Source organism: Salvelinus namaycush, chromosome 23, assembly GCF_016432855.1.
Source record: "Salvelinus namaycush isolate Seneca chromosome 23, SaNama_1.0, whole genome shotgun sequence".
NCBI classification, from domain to species: domain Eukaryota; kingdom Metazoa; phylum Chordata; class Actinopteri; order Salmoniformes; family Salmonidae; genus Salvelinus; species Salvelinus namaycush.
The window spans coordinates 38922356-38943172 of NC_052329.1; the positions used below are offsets into that span (position 1 = coordinate 38922356).

At 42.4% G+C, this 20817-nt stretch overlaps 1 protein-coding gene across 1 annotated transcript in view; it reads right to left on the bottom strand.

Annotated features, from left to right (window-relative positions):
• The window catches only part of LOC120018822, a 29342-nt gene extending 14392 nt beyond the window's left edge, over positions 1 to 14950 (bottom strand). Inside the window, exons 1-7 of the mRNA XM_038962038.1 lie at positions 14880 to 14950; positions 14749 to 14781; positions 9190 to 9244; positions 8798 to 8940; positions 8509 to 8643; positions 7075 to 7306; positions 2075 to 2217 (exon numbers count right to left, since the gene is read on the bottom strand). Of these exons, the coding sequence (XP_038817966.1) occupies positions 2075 to 2217; positions 7075 to 7306; positions 8509 to 8643; positions 8798 to 8940; positions 9190 to 9244; positions 14749 to 14781; positions 14880 to 14919 (781 nt within the window). The 5' untranslated portion in view covers positions 14920 to 14950. The remainder of the gene's footprint in view (positions 1 to 2074; positions 2218 to 7074; positions 7307 to 8508; positions 8644 to 8797; positions 8941 to 9189; positions 9245 to 14748; positions 14782 to 14879) is intronic.
• Positions 14951 to 20817: the final 5867 nt, after the last annotated feature.

Genomic DNA, 20817 nt, shown 5'->3' on the forward strand with positions numbered 1-20817 from the left:
TTTGATATGTGCTGAGAGAAGGACAGCGTACCATCTAGCCATACTCCCAAGTACTTGTATGAGGTACCTCAAGCTCTAAACCATCAGAGGTAGTAATCACACCTGTGGGGAGAGGTGCATTCTTCTTACCAAACCACATGACCTTTGTTTTGGAGGTGTTCAGAACAAGGTTAAGGGCAGAGAAAGCTTGTTGGACACTAAGAAAGCTTTGTTGTAGAGCGTTTAACACAAAATCCAGGGAGGGGCCAGTTGAGTATAAGACTGTATCATCTGCATATAAATGGATGAGAGAGCTTCCTACTGCCTGAGCTATGTTGTTGATGTAAATTGAGAAGAGCGTGGGGCCTAGGATCGAGCCTTGGGGTACACCCTTGGTGACAGGCAATGGCTGAGACAGCAGATGTTCTGACTTTATACACTGCACTCTTTGAGAGAGGTAGTTAGCAAACCAGGCAAAAGACCGCTCAGAGACACCAATACTCCTTAGCCGGCCCACAAGAATGGAATGGTCTACCGTATCAAGAGCTTTGGCCAAGTCAATAAAAATAGCAGCACAACATTGCTTAGAATCAAGGGTAATGGTGACATCATAGAGGACCTTTAAGGTTGCAGTGACACATCCATAACCTGAGCGGTAACCAGATTGCATACCAGAGAGAATACTATAGACATCAAGAAAGCCAGTCAGTTGATTATTGCCAGGTTTTTCAAACACTTTTGATAAACAGGGCAAAGTAGAAATAGGCCTAAAACAGTTAGGATCAGCTTGATCTCCCCCTTTAAATAAAGGACTAACTGTGGCTGCCTTCCAAGCAATGGGAACCTCCCCAGAGAGGAGAGAGGTCAGAGATAGGCTTGGCGATTATAGGGGCAGCAACATTAAAGAAGAAAGGGTCTAAACAATCTGACCCAGATGTTTTTTGGGGGTCAAGTTTAAGGAGCTCCTTTAGCACGTCGGACTCAGTGACCGCCTGCAGGGAGAAACTTTGTAGAGGGGCAGGGGAAAAAGATGGAGGAGCATCAGGGCTAGTTGCATTAGAAGGGGTGGGAGATGAGGAAATGTCTGGACGGGCAACGAGGCATGTCTAAGTCAAATAGGAATCCTGACTTATTGAAGTGGTGATTAAAGAGCTCAGCCATGTGCTTCTTGTCAGTAACTACCACATCATAAACTTTAAGGGACATGGGCAGCTGTGAGGAGAAAGGTTTATTCTCCAGGTCTTTAACCGTTTTCCAGAACTTCTTGGGGTTAGATTCACAGAGAGAGAACTGCTGTTGGGGTCACTCTAGGAAAAGTCATCAAATTTCAAGTTGAAAAAAATGTAATTTAGTTTTCTCTGCTGTTAAACATAGTGGCGGGTCATTAAGACCCTTAAGACAACACAAGGGTTAAGGAAAATTATGAAACACAGAGAGACTAAAGATAAATTGTTTACTGGTAAATATTTTGGGGAAGCCATGAATACACACCACAGATGGATATGAATTAATCTCTGAAACCACTCTCTACTGCTGCGCTACGATATAATGATTGCAGGCATGTGCTTTGTCAGTGGCTGTGACATAGGGTTTAGACAGGAGTTGACGGACAGTCTGAAGACAGAATGAAATGATAGGGGGGACATCCCAGCTTCAAGTGGTTTCAGATTTCACATCCTGTCGGTCGGAACCGGTACCAGAACCACGCAGGTCCCCTAAACGAGGGACTTGACATCTCAGAGGTTTTAACCTGTCTCCTCCCCTTTATCTACACTGACTGAAGTGGATTTAACAAGTGACATCAATAAGGGAATATAGCTTTCACCTGGTCAGTCTGTCATGGAAACAGCAAGTGTACATACACACCAAAGGAGGCTGGTGGGAGAAACTATAGGAGGACCGTCTCATCGGCTGGAATTTAATAGATGGAGCGGAGTCAAACATGTGGTTTGTATATGTTTGATGTGTTTGATACCGTTCCATTTATTCCATTCCAGCCATTACAATGAGCCTGTCCTCCTATAGCTCTTCCCACCAGCCTCCTCTGAAACACACAAACATACAGACACTAGCAGGGCACCTTGTGCTGTCTTACATGGGGTGTGGCTGAGTGTTCCATCACAGCGGGCCTGGTCATGAGAGTAACTTTGACCCTGGTGAGAGCTAGGGTTCACACAGCAACGCTCTGTTGTTGGGTTGAAACAGGCACCTAGACCACAAGGCTTCTTCCCAGGCATACTGGAGGCATGTGGAGAGCGAGAGAGACACACACACTTAGATGCAATACAAACACATGCACATAAAGACACATAAACAAACATAATGTACACAAATACACATACAAGAATAGTTTAAAAAATCATGTTAACATAACACATGTTTCTAACTATTCCACCACTCTTGTTCTACAGACAAAGGTTTACAATTAAAGTGCCCACTTTAATAATCACAGTGTCAATGTGGTTGTTGGCCAGGCACGGCGCTACACCGGGGTTAGGGGGTGCTATAGCCACGTCACAAATCTGCATAGCCCCAGTTAAGCGTTTTAATATTTAAAAAAATATATATATGTAAAAGTTAATAACCAGCTATTCTGTTCCCAATCCGATCCCTGGCAGCGTGTGTGTGTAGGGGGTGTTCGCGCAGTTAGGCTACGTTATGTGAGTGTTACGATCCCCAGTTTCTGTCTTGTGGTTTGTATGTGTGTATTTTATGAAATGGCTTCCTGGATTCCCCTAAGCAGCTGATTGGTCAGCTGCAGATTGGAACTGACCCCGCCCTCTCGTCAGGATACAGCTGTTTCCCATTAGACTCCTTCTGCGGCTCTGAAGAGAGCTGAGGGTTATATCCTGGGTTGGTTGTTTCTCAGATTGAGCTGAGGGTTGTATTATATGTTGGTTGTTTCTCAGAAAGATGATTATTATGTCCTATGTTGTTTTTTGCTGAGAGACAGGGTTTTGTGAAGTACACTGCTCAAAGAAATAAAGGGAACACTAAAATAACACATCCTAGATCTGAATGAATGAAATATTCTTATTAAATACTTTTTTCTTTACATAGTTGAATGTGCTGACAACAAAATCACACAAAAATTATCAATGGAAATCAAATTTATCAACCCATGGAGGTCTGGATTTGGAGTCACAATCAAAATTAAAGTGGAAAACCACACTACAGGCTGATCCAACGTTGATGTAATGTCCTTAAAACAAGTCAAAATGAGGCTCAGTAGTGTGTGTGGCCTCCACGTGCCTGTATGACCTCCCTACAACGCCTGGGCATGCTCCTGATGAGGTGGCGGATGGTCTCCTGGGGGATCTCCTCCCAGACCTGGACTAAAGCATCCGCCAACTCCTGGACAGTCTGTGGTGCAACGTGGCGTTGGTGGATGGAGCGAGACATGATGTCCCAGATGTGCTCAATTGGATTCAGGTCTGGGGAACGGGTGGGCCAGTCCATAGCATCAATGCCTTCCTCTTGCAGGAACTGCTGACACACTCCAGCCACATGAGGTCTAGCATTGTCTTGCATTAGGAGGAACCCAGGGCCAACCGCACCAGCATATGGTCTCACAAGGGGTCTGAGGATCTCATCTCGGTACCTAATAGCAGTCAGGCTACCTCTGGCGAGCACATGGAGGGCTGTGCGGCCCCCCAAAGAAATGCCACCCCACACCATGACTGACCCACCGCCAAACCGGTCATGCTGGAGGATGTTGCAGGCAGCAGAGCGTTCTCCACGGCGTCTCCAGATTGTCACGTCTGTCATATGTGCTCAGTGTGAACCTGCTTTCATCTGTGAAGAGCACAGGGCGCCAGTGGCGAATTTGCCAATCTTGGTGTTCTCTGGCAAATGCCAAACGTCCTGCACGGTGTTGGGCTGTAGGCACAACCCCCACCTGTGGACGTCGGGCCCTCATACCACCCTCATGGAGTCTGTTTCTGACCGTTTGAGCAGACACATGCACATTTGTGGCCTGCTGGAGGTCATTTTGCAGGGCTCTGGCAGTGCTCCTCCTGCTCCTCCTTGCACAAAGGCGGAGGTAGCGGTCCTGCTGCTGGGTTGTTGCCCTCCTCCACGTCTCCTGATGTACTGGCCTGTCTCCTGGTAGCGCCTCCATGCTCTGGACACTACGCTGACAGACACAGCAAACCTTCTTGCCACAGCTCGCATTGATGTGCCATCCTGGATGAGCTGCACTACCTGAGCCACTTGTGTGGGTTGTAGACTCCGTCTCATGCTACCACTAGAGTGAAAGCACCGCCAGCATTCAAAAGTGACCAAAACATCAGCCAGGAAGCATAGGAACTGAGAAGTGGTCTGTGGTCACCACCTGCAGAACCACTCCTTTATTGGGGGTGTCTTGCTAATTGCCTATAATTTCCACCTGTTGTCTATTCCATTTGCACAACAGCATGTGAAATTTATTGTCAATCAGTGTTGCTTCCTAAGTGGACAGTTTGATTTCACAGAAGTGTGATTGACTTGGAGTTACATTGTGTTGTTTAAGTGTTCCCTTTATTTTTTTGAGCAGTGTATTTTGTAGCGGTCCTGCCGAGGTATGTTTATGTCCAAAGGACTGTGTTGATTATTGAACTTGTTTGTACTTTTCTGTTTCATTTGTTCCCAGGGTGGAAGGGGAAGGCACTTAGGGAGTGCTTAGGCAAGAGGCTTGCGGGCATACATAACCCGTCGTATTTACTGTCTATACACACTAGGTAAGACCTGGGCGGACCACACCCTGTATTTTGGTTAGCGCACCAGGTGGTGCTAAGATAGGTGGGTAGGCAGGTAAGGTAGGAGAGGGGGCTTTGACATTTACTTTCTTTGCTTTGATTCCGTTCAGCCCCTTTCCCCCAAAATTACCGTGTGACGGAATAAATTCCCAGTAAACGGTAAATTCTCTGCCTTTGTCATGCTTACTCGCACCTACATGTAGGTCCCATACCTATTTCACTCCACGGGGAGTTGAGTTGTAGCAGGGTGTTGCGTTCACTTCCTAGAGTTATACGTAAAAGTGAGCTAACTTCTAGCTAGCTAGTCGACTATCTCTCCGCGTTGCGATGGACCGTTTTCTGATCAAGAGAAGAGTGCGGATAGTAAATGAAAATCCAGACCCCGTCTCCGATGGGGGCAAAGAAGAGGGAGATAAAATGAGTGTTAACACAGCCACCGATCCCTGTGATTTAAGCCAGTCACCTGTTGAAGAACCAAGGCGCCCTCTTCGGCGTTATCCAGCCACAAGTTGGACAGCAGGATCGCTACTTCAATCGTAGGTGGTATGAGGATTGGCAAGGTGTTGATGTTGTTAGGTAGGCAGCTACAGTAGCTGAATGATAACATCTTCGGGTTTTGTTTCATAAAATACATTTAATTTCATCTGGGTGCTTGCGTCACCTACTAACACCATGGTACTACCCGTAGCTCCCGTTCTCAGTCGAGAACAGAGAAAGGTATGTGTTGCAGATACCTCTTTTGTAGAAGTCCATAACGTGAAATAAATAAAACATCCCAAGGTTAATGCTGTGGATATTTTTATAAGGGAGTGTGACTAATGAAACATATAACGTCCAGTGTTTTTTGTTAATATAGTTCTGAGTGCTAAAGTGTTGCTAGCTAGCATGCCTTTCTGTGATGCAGACGGTTAGCTGAGCTGCCGACTGGTGCTGGCGTTGCGTTGTGGGAGATGTAGTTTTGACCCTCTAAGGTTGAATGGGATAGACGATATCACGTTGTAGCTTGTTTGTTTTGCAGTGTTGTATTTCGGTACTGTCAACACTGATAGCACAGAGCAATGTATAGGGGATGTGAGACAGGATATGTGTTTTACCTTTCTTCATGCTCCTGTATATGTAACAGTTTAAGTACTGTGAATTTCACCAGGTTCATATATTAATGTAATGTTGATTTGTTATTATGCATGCCTGCATCCTGGGAGTAGGGGAGTGTGTACTTACGTTTTGCCCTTCGTGCTGAAATCATTTTGATGCACAGAGAGGTAGGCATGCTTTTTCTGTCTTCAGAAAAGTTTGATTATTTTAAGCATGAAGTCATACACAGTGTTTTGTTCATGAATAATGTATATTTAGAGGTTACTCATAAGTGGATGGTATTGTTAAGATGCACTTGTAATTGTACTTTTTAGGATATCAACATTCTGAATTCAACATGTGGTTAATAGCTAGCTACGGTATGTATGTGTGAACGATGGCTAGCTCCTTGAATGATCCCAGTCCCTTGTATTGTGCATCTGTTGTAGAAAGAGGCGACGATTCGCAGAACATGTGCTCTACAAATGTTTTTCTTTTGGATGCCGGATGCAGAGTGAATTCTGCTTAATTAAAACTACCTGATCTCAAGTCCACGTCTTATCTCAATCAACCCCAAAACGCAGAGTTACAGCTGCACCGGTTACATATGGAACAACTTGTCAGACGGTGCATTGGAGACTGATGTTTTCCTTTCCTGTATTTTCACAATACTATTGCAGGTATGGTTCTATTGTCTAAGAATTAAGATTATACATTTGTATTAAGGACTGGTTATTTTATACTATACATTATGGCTTTATGTATGAATGTGATTGTAAGTCTGAGAACACAAAGAAACACTTGGCAGATGGTGCATTGGAGACTGTTCCTGTCCCGTCTTTTCACAATACTATTGCAGATTGACATAAGCCAAAAGACAGCCGTGGTGTCACTCAATTTCTTGGTTCTCCTGTGGTACGTAATAAAGACTGCTACATTTATATCAACTGTGCTGTCATATCTGCTTTTATTGAAAAAACGAGAACTTCCTTAACTCTGAAGTCATGAAAATCTACTTTTCTTAGCACCCAGCGTATTGGTCAAGCTCCCCCTTAGCACCGAGAGAGCAAGAATCCTAGCGCAGTGTCTGGCTGACCAATACCTAGGCCAAAAGCATGAACCCACAAGGAAAATACAGCAACGGATGCCAGCCCAATTGTTGCTTTTATCTGTAGGATATCAAAATTATTATTTTAAAACCTGACTGTTACCCATTTCATTAACGTGAATAAAGAAAGTGAGACATGAGGTCCAGTATATGGTTGAAGGCCAAAGGCAACCTTACCAGTTTGGAGAATTCTGAGCAATTGCTCTGTGCTGAAAAACATTAAACCCTGGTGATGCACAGCAGCTTGCATTGAGAGGCTCTGGGGTTAGTAGTTCAGAATCGAAGCAGCAGCAGTGGCTTCGCTGGTCAAACTGCTGGTCTCCACAGCACCGGTGGTGACCAGACCTTTTGGTCAGGACCTTCCTTCCTTGGACATTTCCACAGCAAAGCTGGTGTTCATCATAAAGGTCTGTGGGACAGGTAATAACAATTGATCAGATTGACTGTTTAAAGCACTCAAGTGCTCAAGCTTGTCATTGTGAAGGAGTAAGTGAGCATAGAAGCCGTGAGGTGCACAGGGTTCGTACAGACAGTAGCAAGTCAAATTCAAGGACTTTCAAGCACTATGCATTTTCAATGATCATCCATTTAATATTTCCTATCATGCAATTGTTTCTAGTTGCCACCAGATGACATATCACCATTAACTTACTATTCATCACTACCTTACAAGTTCTAATCAATAATACGTGTTTCACTACTTATTTACTACACACAGGAGTGCTAAGTCAGTGATGAGGTTGACTGATTTCCTTATATGAACTGTAACTGCGAAATCTTTAAAGTTGCATGATGCATGTATATTTTTGTTCAGTGTGCATGATGATGATATAAAATGGTCTCTATTTAAATTGTCTTTATATTTAGCAAAAGTGTAGAACACCCTTAGTTGACTCTAAAATGTTTTCTATACCCATTTGAAGAAACAAATTCATGTGTTTTAAGATGAAAGATTCTTTCAGGGGACCCTATTTACATTTTAGGAGACCCCACATGGGTCCCGGACCCCAAGTTTGGGAACCACTGTACTACTAACCTCTCTCCCTGCTTGCTTCAATGCTTCCTCTCTCTGTATTTCCTTTCCATTTTTTTTACCTTTATTTAACTAGGCAAGTCGGTTAAGAACAAATTCTTATTTACAATGGCGGCCAAACCCGGACGACGTTGGGCCAATTGTGCGCTGCCAGACCACGAAACACGTGAGGAAATAAAACTGGGTTGTCTGCCTGGAAATTCATTCGCAAGACCAACATTTCTCATATCAACCTATTTAATCATTCTGTTTTCTAATTTTAATTAGATTACCTTTCAAGTACTAACTTGAGAAAATGTTTGCTTTTCCAGTACTTCAATTTCAGAGTGCCAAATTCAAGTACTTTAAGCACCTAGTGCGAGCTCTGGGTGCAGGTGGGAAATTAGGTTGTCAAAATGACTCAGCATGAGAGAATTGGGAAATATCTCCCAAAAAGCTTTCGGACTAGACAGACCTCAATGGAGCGAGCCAAGTCTAAAATGCACACTATGACACCACCTATTTGTATGCCTTTTGATGTAGTTGTTATTCTTCCCAATGATGACAGCAAAGGCCTCAAAAGACCTGACATTACTGACCTTTCCCACAACACTTGGAATGGGGTTGGGTCCTGGTTAGGATCTGAGAGTCACAGCAGAGCTGGTTGAGTGGGTCATAGGCCCGACACCCACAGCAATCTGACACCAGCTGGCTCACATTATGAGTCAGCTGACCTGCATCGGTTGAATCACAGATAAGGGCAAACAAAACACACAAAATACAAATTCAAACTTGGGAGATGCTGAGAATGTTTTCAACCCAGTTACCAGGTTTGAGTGAATAGATGCAGTGGAATACTGCTAGACAGAGTAATGTCTCCTCTCTCACCTTCACAACAGGAAGCCCGGATGAGGTTGAAGGCCCTGTTTCCACAGCAGGACAGCCCCACCCCTTCATGTAGTACTTTTTCACAGCAAGTGTAATCTAGAACGTCATATTTCCCCTTGCCGCAGAGGTGGTCTTTGGGAGACCTGAAAGGCAGCGGTTCATATTCATGTCTAGAGGGCATTTTCTATATGTGCAGCATATATACAAGACATAGAATGGAGTCACAATGCTTACACATACGGTCACATCATGCTGACATCTTAATTAAAGGTAGTAGGATGAATTTGCCCCTAAACACTATCAGGTCAGTTTTTCATATCCCCGCTTAAGATTTGAGCCCACGGGCAGCTTCTACCCAGAGCACAGATAATAAGGGTACTTGCTATACTCACGTGTCGTAGAACCCAGCATGGGCAGAGACTGGAATTCCAAAATGATTGACTTGCCCTGTGAAACGTGGAACATCCCCACATCAAGACAAAGCACTGGCTACGTATTCTGTGAAAAGCTATCTCAGGTCATGAGGAATGCTATTAATCTAAGCGTGATATTTGCAAAACGCTTACGAAGAAAATATTGGAACTGTAAATCGCTTAACAGTGAAAAGTAAAGCAATGCAAAATGTTGTATTGTTTAAAATCGCGTTTTACAACTGCCGATACAGTGACTGAAGTTGAATAAGGTATTGTCAGGAAGCAATGGTATCTATAGCTGCAGTTAGCACTTCCTAAAGGTCTCTGCAGCTCCATATAAGTCATTTGAATTAAAAAACATTAAAATCAGGCTTAATATCCCCATCACTCTATAAACCACACAGCCAGTAGTAGAGGTCGACCGATTATGATTTTTAAGTACCGATACCGATTGGAGGACCAAAAAAAGCTGATACCGATTAAATCGGGCAATTATTTTTAAATGTTTTCTTTATTTTTTTATATACAACACTGAATGAACACTTATTTTAACTTAATATAATACATCAATAAAATCAATTTAGTCTCAAATAAATAATGAAACATGTTCAATTTGGTTTAAATAGTGCAAACACAAAGTGTTGGAGAAGAAAGTTAAAGTGCAATATGTGCAATGTAAAAAAGCTAACGTTTAAGTTCCTTGCTCAGAACATGTGAACGCTGGTGAATCCTTTTAACATGAGTCTTCAATATTCCCAGGTAAGAAGTTTTAGGTTGTAGTTATTATAGAACTATTTCTCTCTATACCATTTGTATTTCATATACCTTTGACTATTGGATGTTCTAATAGGTTTCTTTAGTATTGCCAGCCTAATCTCGGGAGTTGATAGGCTTGAAGTCATAGTCTAGAAGAAAAAGAAACGCACACCTATTTAGGCGAGGTGCTGGCTAGCAGAGTAGAAAACTTAAAAATAAAGGAGAGCCGCACACTCTAGGAGCTCAGATGCAAAAATATTTAATTTACCAACGTTTCGACAGGCAAGCTGTCTTCATCAGGGTATAATCACAGACACTGCAGGATGACTCGTTTATATATAGTGTCAAGACACACAGGTGTCTGTAATCATGGCCAAGAGTGGCCTAATATCATTGGTTAATTTCTCAAATATTAAAATGGCATAGAAAGAGCAGCATACAATAAATACAAATGGATAGCATACGATCATAGACTCACTTAAGACCACACAAGCCTACAAACAACCACAATGGCAAAGTCACAACAATCACAGGCTTGAAGTCATAAACAGCGCAATGCTTGAAGCACAGCGAAGAGCTGCTGGCAAATGCAGGAAAGTGCTGTTTGAATGAATGCTTACGAGCCTGCTGCTGCCTACCACCGCTCTGTCAGACTGCTCTATCAAATCATAGACTTAATTATAATATAATAACACACAGAAATACGAGCCTTAGGGCATTAATATGGTCAAAAATGGGACCTATAATTTTGAAAACAAAACGTTTCTTCTTTCAGTAATATCATCAACCATGTGTAGTTAACTAGTGATTATGTTAACATTGATAGTTTTTTATAAGTTAAGTTTAAGGCTAGCTAGCACCTTACCTTGGCTCCTTGCTGCACTCGCATAACAGATAGTCAGCCTGCCACGCAGTCTTCTCGTGGAGTGCAATGTAATCGGCCATGATCGGTGTCCAAAAATTATTACCGATTGTTATGAAAACTTGAAATTGGCCCTAATTAATCGGCCATTCCGATTTAATCGGTTGACTTCTTGCCAGTAGTGTGCCCTAGAAGACTATGCTGATCCGAGTAATGATGACAACTCATTTCACTGACTTATCTACACTGAACAAAAATATAAAACGCAACATGCAACAGTTTCAAAGATTTTACTGAGTTACAGTTCATATAAGGAAATTTAGTCAATTCAAATACATAAATTAGGCCCTAATCTATGGATTTCACATATGCATCTGTTGGTATTACCTTTTAAAAAAGGGTATGGGCGTGGATCAGAAAACCCGTCAGTATCTGGTGTGACCATCATTTGCCTCATGCAGCGCAACACATCTCCTTCGCATAGAATTGATCACGCTGTTGATTGTGTCCTGTGGAATGTTTTCCCACTCCTCTTCACTGGCTGTGCGAAGTTGCTCAATATTGGCGGGAACTTGAACACGCTGTCGTACACGTCGATCCAGAGCATCCCAACTGTGCTCAATAGGTGACATGTCTGGTGAGTATGCAGGCCTAGGAAGAACTGGGACATTTTTTGCTTCCAGGAATTGTGTACAGATCCTTGCAACATGGGGCTGTGCATTATCATGCTGAAACATGAGGTGATGGTGGTGGAGGAATGGCACGACAATGGGCCTCAGGATCTCATCACAGAATCTCTGTGCATTCAAATTGCCATCGATAAAATGCAACTGTGTTCGTTGCTCGTAGCTTATGCCTGCCCATACCATAACCCCACCACCATGGGCACTCTGTTCCACAATGTTGATATTAGCAAACCGTTCACCCACACGATGCCATACACGCTGTCTGCCATCTGCCCTGTGAGGTTCCCAAGTGGCGCAGCAGTCTAAGGCACTGCATCTCAGTGCAAGAGGCGTCACTACAGTCCCTGGTTCGATTCCAAGCTGTATCACATCCGGCCTTGATTGGGAGTCCCATAGGGCGGCGCATAATGTCGTCCGAATTTGGTTGGGGTAGGCCGTCATTGTAAATAAGAATTTGTTCTTGCCTAGTTAAAGGATAAATGTAAACAAAAAAATGTGAGGACGACGAGCACGCAGATGAGTTTCCCTGAGATGGTTTCTGACAGCTTGTACAGAAATTCTTCAGTTGTGCAAACCCAGTTTCATCAGCTGTCTGGCTGGCTTCTCAAATGATCCCGCAGGTGAAGAAGGGGGATGTGGAGGTCCTGGGCTGGCGTGGTTACACATGGTCTGCGATTGTGAGGCCGGTTGGACGTACTGCCAAATTCTTTAAAAATGACATTGGAGGTAGCTTATGGTAGTGAAATTAACATAAAATTATCTGGCAACAGCTTTGGTGGACATTCCTGCAATCAGCATGCCAATTGCACACTCCCACATCTGTGGCATTGTGTTGGGTGACAAAACTGCACATTTTTAGAGTGGCCTTTTATTGTTCCCAGCATGAGGTGCACCTGTGTAATGATCATGCAGTTTAATCAGTTTATTTATATGCCACACCTGTCAGGTGGATGGATTATCTTGGCAATGGAGAAAAGCTCAGTAACAGGGATGTAAACCAATTTGTAGACAATTTTAGAGAAATAAGCCTTGTGCGTATGGAACATTTCTGGGGTATTTTATTTCAGCTCATGAAACATGGGACCAACACTTCATGTTGCGTTTTATATTTTTGTTCTGTATAGATTGCACATATTCCTATACAGGCAGGATTCCAAACCATCATGATCCACTGCATTCTGTTTGCCTTTTCAGGAGTCATGTCAGGGAAGTAAGGTACATGATGCACAGGGGTCAAAGTATTACCAGATGTCCACCAGGTGCATATACGTTTTGTTTTGCCAGATATCTAGCCCCCATTTTTCGTACTTGGCAAACATGCTTCGCTTTTCAACTAGCTAAAAGAGTAACAGTAAAATAACAATAGCAAGACTATATACAGGGGGGTACTGGTACAGAGTCAATGTGCAGGGGGACCGGTTAGTTGAGGTAATATGTACATGTAGGTAGAGTTATTAAAGTGACAATGCATAAATGATAACAGAGTAGCAGTGGTGTAAAAGAGGGGGCAATGCAAATAGTCTGGGTAGCCATTTGATTATCGCCTTACACCTTATGTTCTCCAGATGCATACAACTATTTGCCAGTACCCCCCTGCTGGAAGGCAAATAGTTTTACGCATGAAAAATTTGCGAATGGACTTGAAAACTACGGTCCAAAATGCAATGTGGTTCAACTAAGCTTCCCGTAAAGTATATTAAATGAAATAGGAAATATTATGTAACTAAATTAGCCTACTCCTTTTTATACAGATATAAATAAAATCATTCAAAATAGGCTTCTAGACCAGAAAGCATGATTAGACCAGAGATTTGTGAGCATATTTTTTTTATTGATCGGTTTGTCAGTGTCAGAAGATTAGGCTACTCTAATTTTTGACCTATTAACAAAATATATTCTGTCTCCAATCATATAAAGTGCAGTAGAATTGAATGAGATGTGTTTATAAAAGGGCATTCTTCCTGTACAAAGAAATAATATATATACACACAGTTGAAGTCAGAAGTTTACATACACTTAGGTTGGAGTCATTAAAACTAGTTTTAACCACTCCACAAATTTCTTGTTAACAAACGATAGTTTTATGTTGGTTTTTTAGCAGTGGCTTCTTCCTTGCTGAGCAGCTTTTCAGGTTATGTTGATATAGGACTCGTTTTACTGTGGATATAGATACTTTTGTACTTGTTTCCTCCAGCATCTTCACAAGGTCCTTTGCTGTTGTTCTGGGATTGATTTGCACTTTTCGCACCAAAGTATGTTCATCTCTAGGAGACTCCTTCCTGAGCGGTATGACGGCTGCGTGGTCCCATGGTGTTTATACTTGCGTACTATTGTTTGTACAGATGAACGTGGTACCTTCAGGCATTTGGAAATTGCTCCCAAGGATGAACCAGACTTGTGTAGGTCTTGGCTGATTTCTTTAGATTTTCCCATGATGTCAAGCAAAGAGGCACTGAGTTTGAAGGTAGGCCTTGAAATACATCCACAGGTGCACCTCCAATTGACTCAAATGATGTCAATTAGCCTATCAGAAGCTTCTAAAGCCGTGACCTAATTTTCTGGATTTTCCAAGCTGTTTAAAGGCACAGTCAACTTAGTGTATGTAAACTTCTGACCCACTGGAATTGTGATACAGTGAATTATAAGTGAAATAATCTGTCTAAACAATTTACTTTTGTCATTCACAAAATAGATGTCCTAACCGACTTGCCAAAACTCTAGTTTGTTAACAAGAAATTTGTGGAGTGGTTGAAAAACGAGTTTTAATGACTCCATCCTAAGTGTATGTAAACTTCCGACTTCAACTGTATATAAACTGATCACATCGAGAGTAGTAGGCTCTTACATAAGTCTGCAAATGTGAAGGTCGTTGGAATGCTTTATATTATGTTGAACATTAGCTTCCCCAAACTTGAAACACGCCGCCCATGAGTGGACGCATAAATACTAGGGATTCTATATATCATTCTATGATTAGGTCCATAAAAAGGTCCCGTACCGGGAAGAAATTAATTCATCCCTGATGATGCATAAATTCTCAGGCCCAAAGAACAATAATTCACAAGTTCCCCTCTGGCTTAACGTAACCGAAGAGGAGCCCACATTGCAATACTTTCTCTGCTGTATACTGTATACACATCAATCTGAGGCAGGGTAGTAGCCTACACCTCTCAACAGCCGGCTCCATTTCATTCATACAAACAGACGCAAGACATGATGGTGCTTTCCACTTACCGTGAGCATTGTAGCAGGGTAGAGTCAGCAAAACTGCACAAATTCAAAAAGCAAATGTTAAAGAAAGGAAGTCTAGAGGTTCTACACAAATTCTAGCGAATGTGCGGAGTTTGATAGGGATGGTCACATACCAAACATCAGTAGTGGAATTGTCATGGTGACTCTTTCCATAAAGCAGTCTCATTCATAGATGAAAAATTAAGATGCACTGAAATAAGTAGTCAATATCAGCCACACCTACAAGCACCACCCCTAACAACAATATCCAGTTGCCTATCCGTCCCCAACATACCATAGTATGACCCAAACCTCAGTCAATAATATGTTGTATGAGTCATTCATCTTGTCTGGGACCTGCTTTTCCAGTTGCAGTTGGGGAAAATGTAAGGTGAAAATGACTGCATTAACCATTTCAACTAACTATTTTGTTTATTTCCGCCTAATTGTTACTCATGTCATAAAGGTGACTCTACAACTTCGGGCACTTTCAGAAGTTAAAAGGTATTGATACAATTATAATACTGGTAAAATTGTGTATTTGATTTGTCTAGAAACAATATCTGATAATGGCTGTGATCGTACTATTCAGGAATGTATATATTCTTGTATTTTTTCCCGGACAGCCATAGATAAATGTCATTTCCATCACGTCATTAGACATCCATTTTAGTTGAAAATAATTTTATTTAACACATTTCTTATACATTTGTACATGAACTTTTTTAAACATTATTTTAAGTGATTAAGGTTTTCCTAATATTAATAATTCAACATGACGCCTGAATGTATAAACTTGCATTGGTGACAGCTGAAAACATATGTTTATCATGATAAATATGTTACTTCCACCCAAACTTGTGAGATTACGATAACAACCATATGATTTCCCTATCTAAAACAAATCAATCAATGTAATGTATACATAATATACTCATTTACCTATGGGTTGTGGTGGAAATGTTAAACATTTCATTAATATAAGACAAAGATTTCAAAACACTGGAACTAGCATCTTTTCAACATGAGAACAATGTTTTGTCATTGACTGCACTTAGAGGCAACAACTAGAACTTCTAGCACCTATTGTCATGGTTCCACCTGTCACCAAGGGCGTCTGTCTTACGTGGGCAGAGTTACGATGGTGCCTCAAACATGTCAGGAAAATACACAGGTGCATAGGCAATTGTGAGGAGGCAGCAACCATTAGCCCTCTATGTACATTGTGGAGAACACTGTAAATCTGATTACACAGGCTGGCTGCTCAGCCTCCCCACTGATCCGGGATTCCCTTTCCTGGGTCCATCAGTTAGGTGTCCTCTATGGCCAGTCAGGAAAGTTTAAGAGCATGTTTGAATCAATTTCCACGTCCAAAGATACAAATCTGACCACCCTGAAACCCCCATGTCCAACAAGGTGGACTGTGCGGAATACTGCTATTAGAGCTTTGCTAGGGCAGTATGAGCAGGTACTAAGCAGCCTAGAGGAGATGGAAAAATCTGCATCCAAGACAGCTTCAACCGCCAGTGGCTTATTCGAGCACTTCAGCAAAGGTAAGACTGTGTTGGGCCTCACACTTGCCTCTGCTGTTCTTGGAGAGCTTGAATGTCTAAACATTTCACTGCAGAAGAAAACTCAGACTGTCTCTGGTATGCAGGCTGCAGTCGACTGTGTGCGGTCATCTCTTAGGGGCACGAGAAATGACGAAAGCTACCTTTGACTGTATGAGAAAGCAACAACATTAATTGACTCTATTGAATCCATTGAGACGCACTCAAGACGATTTGCTGGCAAAGCAGTGGATCACTATAGGGCAGAATTTTTTTAAGTGTTGGATGGTGTGGCAGTTCAGTTTGGCGACCGTTTTGACCAGGACAGTCTAAACGTCCTGCAAAAGTTGGAAAGAGCGCTTCTCACGGGGGAGTTGGATGAGTCTCTAGATCAGTACCCAGAGGTGAACATAGATTCTCTTTCAGTGCAGATCCCTCTCTTTCACAACAAATACCCCTGTAGCAGCAGTGGAGAGGCAGCAGAGGTCCTCAGGAGGCTTCCAGTGGAGGTGCGGGGGTTGACCAAGTTGAGGTGCTGATCAGAATTTTGTTTGTGGTGCCAGTGTCTTCATGTGAGGCTGAGAGGAGTTTCAGTGCACTCCGCAGGTTAAAGACTTGGCTACGGGCTAGCATGGGCCAAGAGAGACTGAACTGCGTAGTTGTCTGTAATGTACATAAAGACAGGCTGGACAGTCTCAAGATGGAAAATATCTGCCAGCAATTTGTTGGATCCATTGAAACCCGCAAACATATGTTCGGTTCTTTTGTTCAGTAGTGTGTATAGCAGTGGTTCTCAACCTTTTTTGGGTACTGGAACCCCTGCATATTTTGAGGCAAGGCTTTGAGTGGTCCTCAGGGACCTCCACTCTATATTATATGTAAACTTACTGGAAACCCAATTAGTCCATGGACCCCTGTTTGAGAACCCCTGGTGTAATTGATATTTGTTCTTTTGTTTAGTAGTTTTCAGTTTTTAGTACATGACAGTACTTACAAATTATTTATTTCCTGTTATTTTATTTAAAATTGCATACTTTGTGCGACATACTTGTCCATAGCTGCTGTTTGAAGAGTTGAGACACTGACTGAAGGATATTTTGTTTGATTATTTGAGTTTTTCATTGAAGTAGTTATTTTGCCTTTAGAACTGTACTTATTTTGAGCTTTTTGTTCTTGTAAAGATATTGTAGTAGACTCAGGCCAGTGGCACATATTTAATGACTATATAAATGTACCAGAAAAAGTCAAATTAAAAGGTCAATTCAATACGGAGACCAACTTTGTGATGGTTCTCAATGGAGATTCTTATAGATGTGATCGCACCATGTTCATTGTATTTATGAAAACTGCACCCATACAGTGTACAGTACCATTGTCACCTACTGGCCTTTCTTGATATTGCTGTTTGTAAGTACAAATACCTGCATACATACTGGACTGGTAAGGAGCACTGCTATAACTATTATTAGTAGTAGTATTATAATGATTTGAACAAGTTGGGAAACCCCTTCAGTTAACTACTGTACCTATCAATTATCCAGTAGTAGTAATTATGGTTCCTCAATATACATTTAACATATTACAATGTAGGCTATGTGTTACAGCACTACTTTTGATGTCCCCCTCAGGAATTGTTCTTGAGAAAATTTCATGTAATTGTCCCCTCCAAGGTTGATATCAGATTTTCGCCCCTGGTTCTGCCTGAACAAGGCCGTTAACCCACTGTTCCTAGGCCGTCATTGAAAATAAGAATTTGTTCTTAACTGACTTGCCTTAAATAATAAGTAATTTATTCCTGAGCAGGCACACAAGTCTTAAATAGTCACGCAGACTGGGATATGTTGTGGGTTGCCTCAGGATAACACTGACATATACACTGACGCGGTGACGGAGTTCATCAGGAAGTGTATAGGGGATGTTGTTCCCACTGTGACTATTGAAACCTACCCAAACAAAAACATGGATAGATAGCAGAATTCGTGCAAAACTGAACACGCGAACCACCACATTTAACCATGGAAAGGTGAATATGGCCAAATACAAACAGTGTAGTTATTCCCTGCGCAAGGCAATCAAATAAGCAAAATGTCAGTATAGGGACAAAGTGGAGTTGCAATTCAACGGCTCGGACAGAAGGCGTATGTGGCAGGGACTTCAGACAATCACGGATTACAAAGGGAAAACCAGCCACGTCACCGACAGTCTTGCTTCCAGACAAACTAAACACCTTCTTTGCCCACTTTGAGGATAATAGGGTGCCAGTTAAGGTGGATGTGATATGATCCTTAACTAGCCTCAATATTAGGAAGGTGTTGCTAATGTTTTGTAAACTCCAGTGTATTTGTATGTTATCAATGATGCTTGGCTTAGTTCAATACTGTTCCAGATAAACAACAGTGCACTGCACCTGATTTTGCACATCAAATGTGTAATGTCAAATGTCAGAATTAGAAATTGGGTAAATGTGTGTAAACAAATGTACCACACTACGTAATGGATGAGGTGTTTCAGTGCAGACACTATTAAAAACATCTGTTTTGATGTTATTTTTCCAAAGTGTACTGTGTATGTAGCCAACAAGTCAACCTGTATTTTGTCTTTGATGATGAACATACTTTATTACCTTACAAATGTATCACCTTGTAATTTAGTCCAAAAAAAAATTCTCCCAGTCATACACAGACGTCCTTGCAGTTGCAATGAACACTATTATTACTTAGCCACAATGAATTGTTTTTTTAATTTAAAAAAAGTTATTCAACATTGAGTGAAAAAAGTCACTGTCACTAAGCAGTTCCTGTTTAGTCTAATCTGTTCAACTGAAGAAATATTTTCATGGACAGAATAGTCCAATGCTAGAGTCCCATCACCAAGGATAAATAGCTTCTCCTGATTTCAATCCAACCCTGTTCCACATGTCTGTGGAACTTGTTCAGCCCAGCTGTTGGTTATACACACAAACACACAGAAGAGGGCGAGTGAAATTAACTGGTTGTGTGAGATCCCATTCTTCAAAATCCAGTATACTTCAGTTGGTGTGTCTGATGCTCCTCCTACAAAGCAGTCGACTTTGTCTTGGTCACAAATGAGTCGCCCAGCATGTTTAGGACCCTCAATGCTGGTCCCAGACTATCTTTTTCTGGGAAGCCCAAATAGTGCATCAGCTGCAATAACTTGATGACCGTTTTCCTTTTAAAACAATGATGCAAATAATTAATTATACAAAATTATTAGGGATACAGGGAATAGACATTTGCAAGGGTATTACTGAAACACTTTTGCTTTTTGGGAAGTATAGGTCATTTGCGCTGTAGTTTCTTCATGAATGTATCTGTAATCGTTAGTGTCCACTAAGAAGATGAGTGGTCCACCTAGCTTTACCAGAGCACCGTTATCCAGCGTGTTGTAGATCCAGACAGGCCTTCATGGCAACCGTAGCAGCCTGGGTGGCACAGCCACCCACAAAACTTTGCCCTGTCTGGCAATCCTGTAGTTTACCCGTTTCCGTCTACCACAACTTGGCCGAGGGGTTGGGTTTTTGAGAGGCTTGCGATGGTATTGAAAGGCAATGATATAATATACACTGCTCAAAAAAATAAAGGGAACACTTAAACAACACAATGTAACTCCAAGTCAATCACACTTCTGTGAAATCAAACTGTCCACTTAGGAAGCAACACTGATTGACAATAAATTTCACATGCTGTTGTGCAAATGGAATAGACAACAGGTGGAAATTATAGGCAATTAGCAAGACACCCCCAACAAAGGAGTGATTCTGCAGGTGGTGACCACAGACCACTTCTCAGTTCCTATGCTTCCTGGCTGATGTTTTGGTCACTTTTGAATGCTGGCGGTGCTTTCACTCTAGTGGTAGCATGAGACGGAGTCTACAACCCACACAAGTGGCTCAGGTAGTGCAGCTCATCCAGGATGGCACATCAATGCGAGCTGTGGCAAGAAGGTTTGCTGTGTCTGTCAGCGTAGTGTCCAGAGCATGGAGGCGCTACCAGGAGACAGGCCAGTACATCAGGAGACGTGGAGGAGGCCGTAGGAGGGCAACAACCCAGCAGCAGGACCGCTACCTCCGCCTTTGTGCAAGGAGGAGCAGGAGGAGCACTGCCAGAGCCCTGCAAAATGACCTCCAGCAGGCCACAAATGTGCATGTGTCTGCTCAAACGGTCAGAAACAGACTCCATGAGGGTGGTATGAGGGCCCGACGTCCACAGGTGGGGGTTGTGCTTACAGCCCAACACCGTGCAGGACGTTTGGATGTTTGGCATTTGCCAGAGAACACCAAGATTGGCAAGATTGGCAAATTCGCCACTGGCGCCCTGTGCTCTTCACAGATGAAAGCAGGTTCACTCTGAGCACATGTGACAGACGTGACAGAGTCTGGAGACGCCGTGGAGAACGTTCTGCTGCCTGCAACATCCTCCAGCATGACCGGTTTGGCGGTGGGTCAGTCATGGTGTGGGGTGGCATTTCTTTGGGGGGCTGCACAGCCCTCCATGTGCTCGCC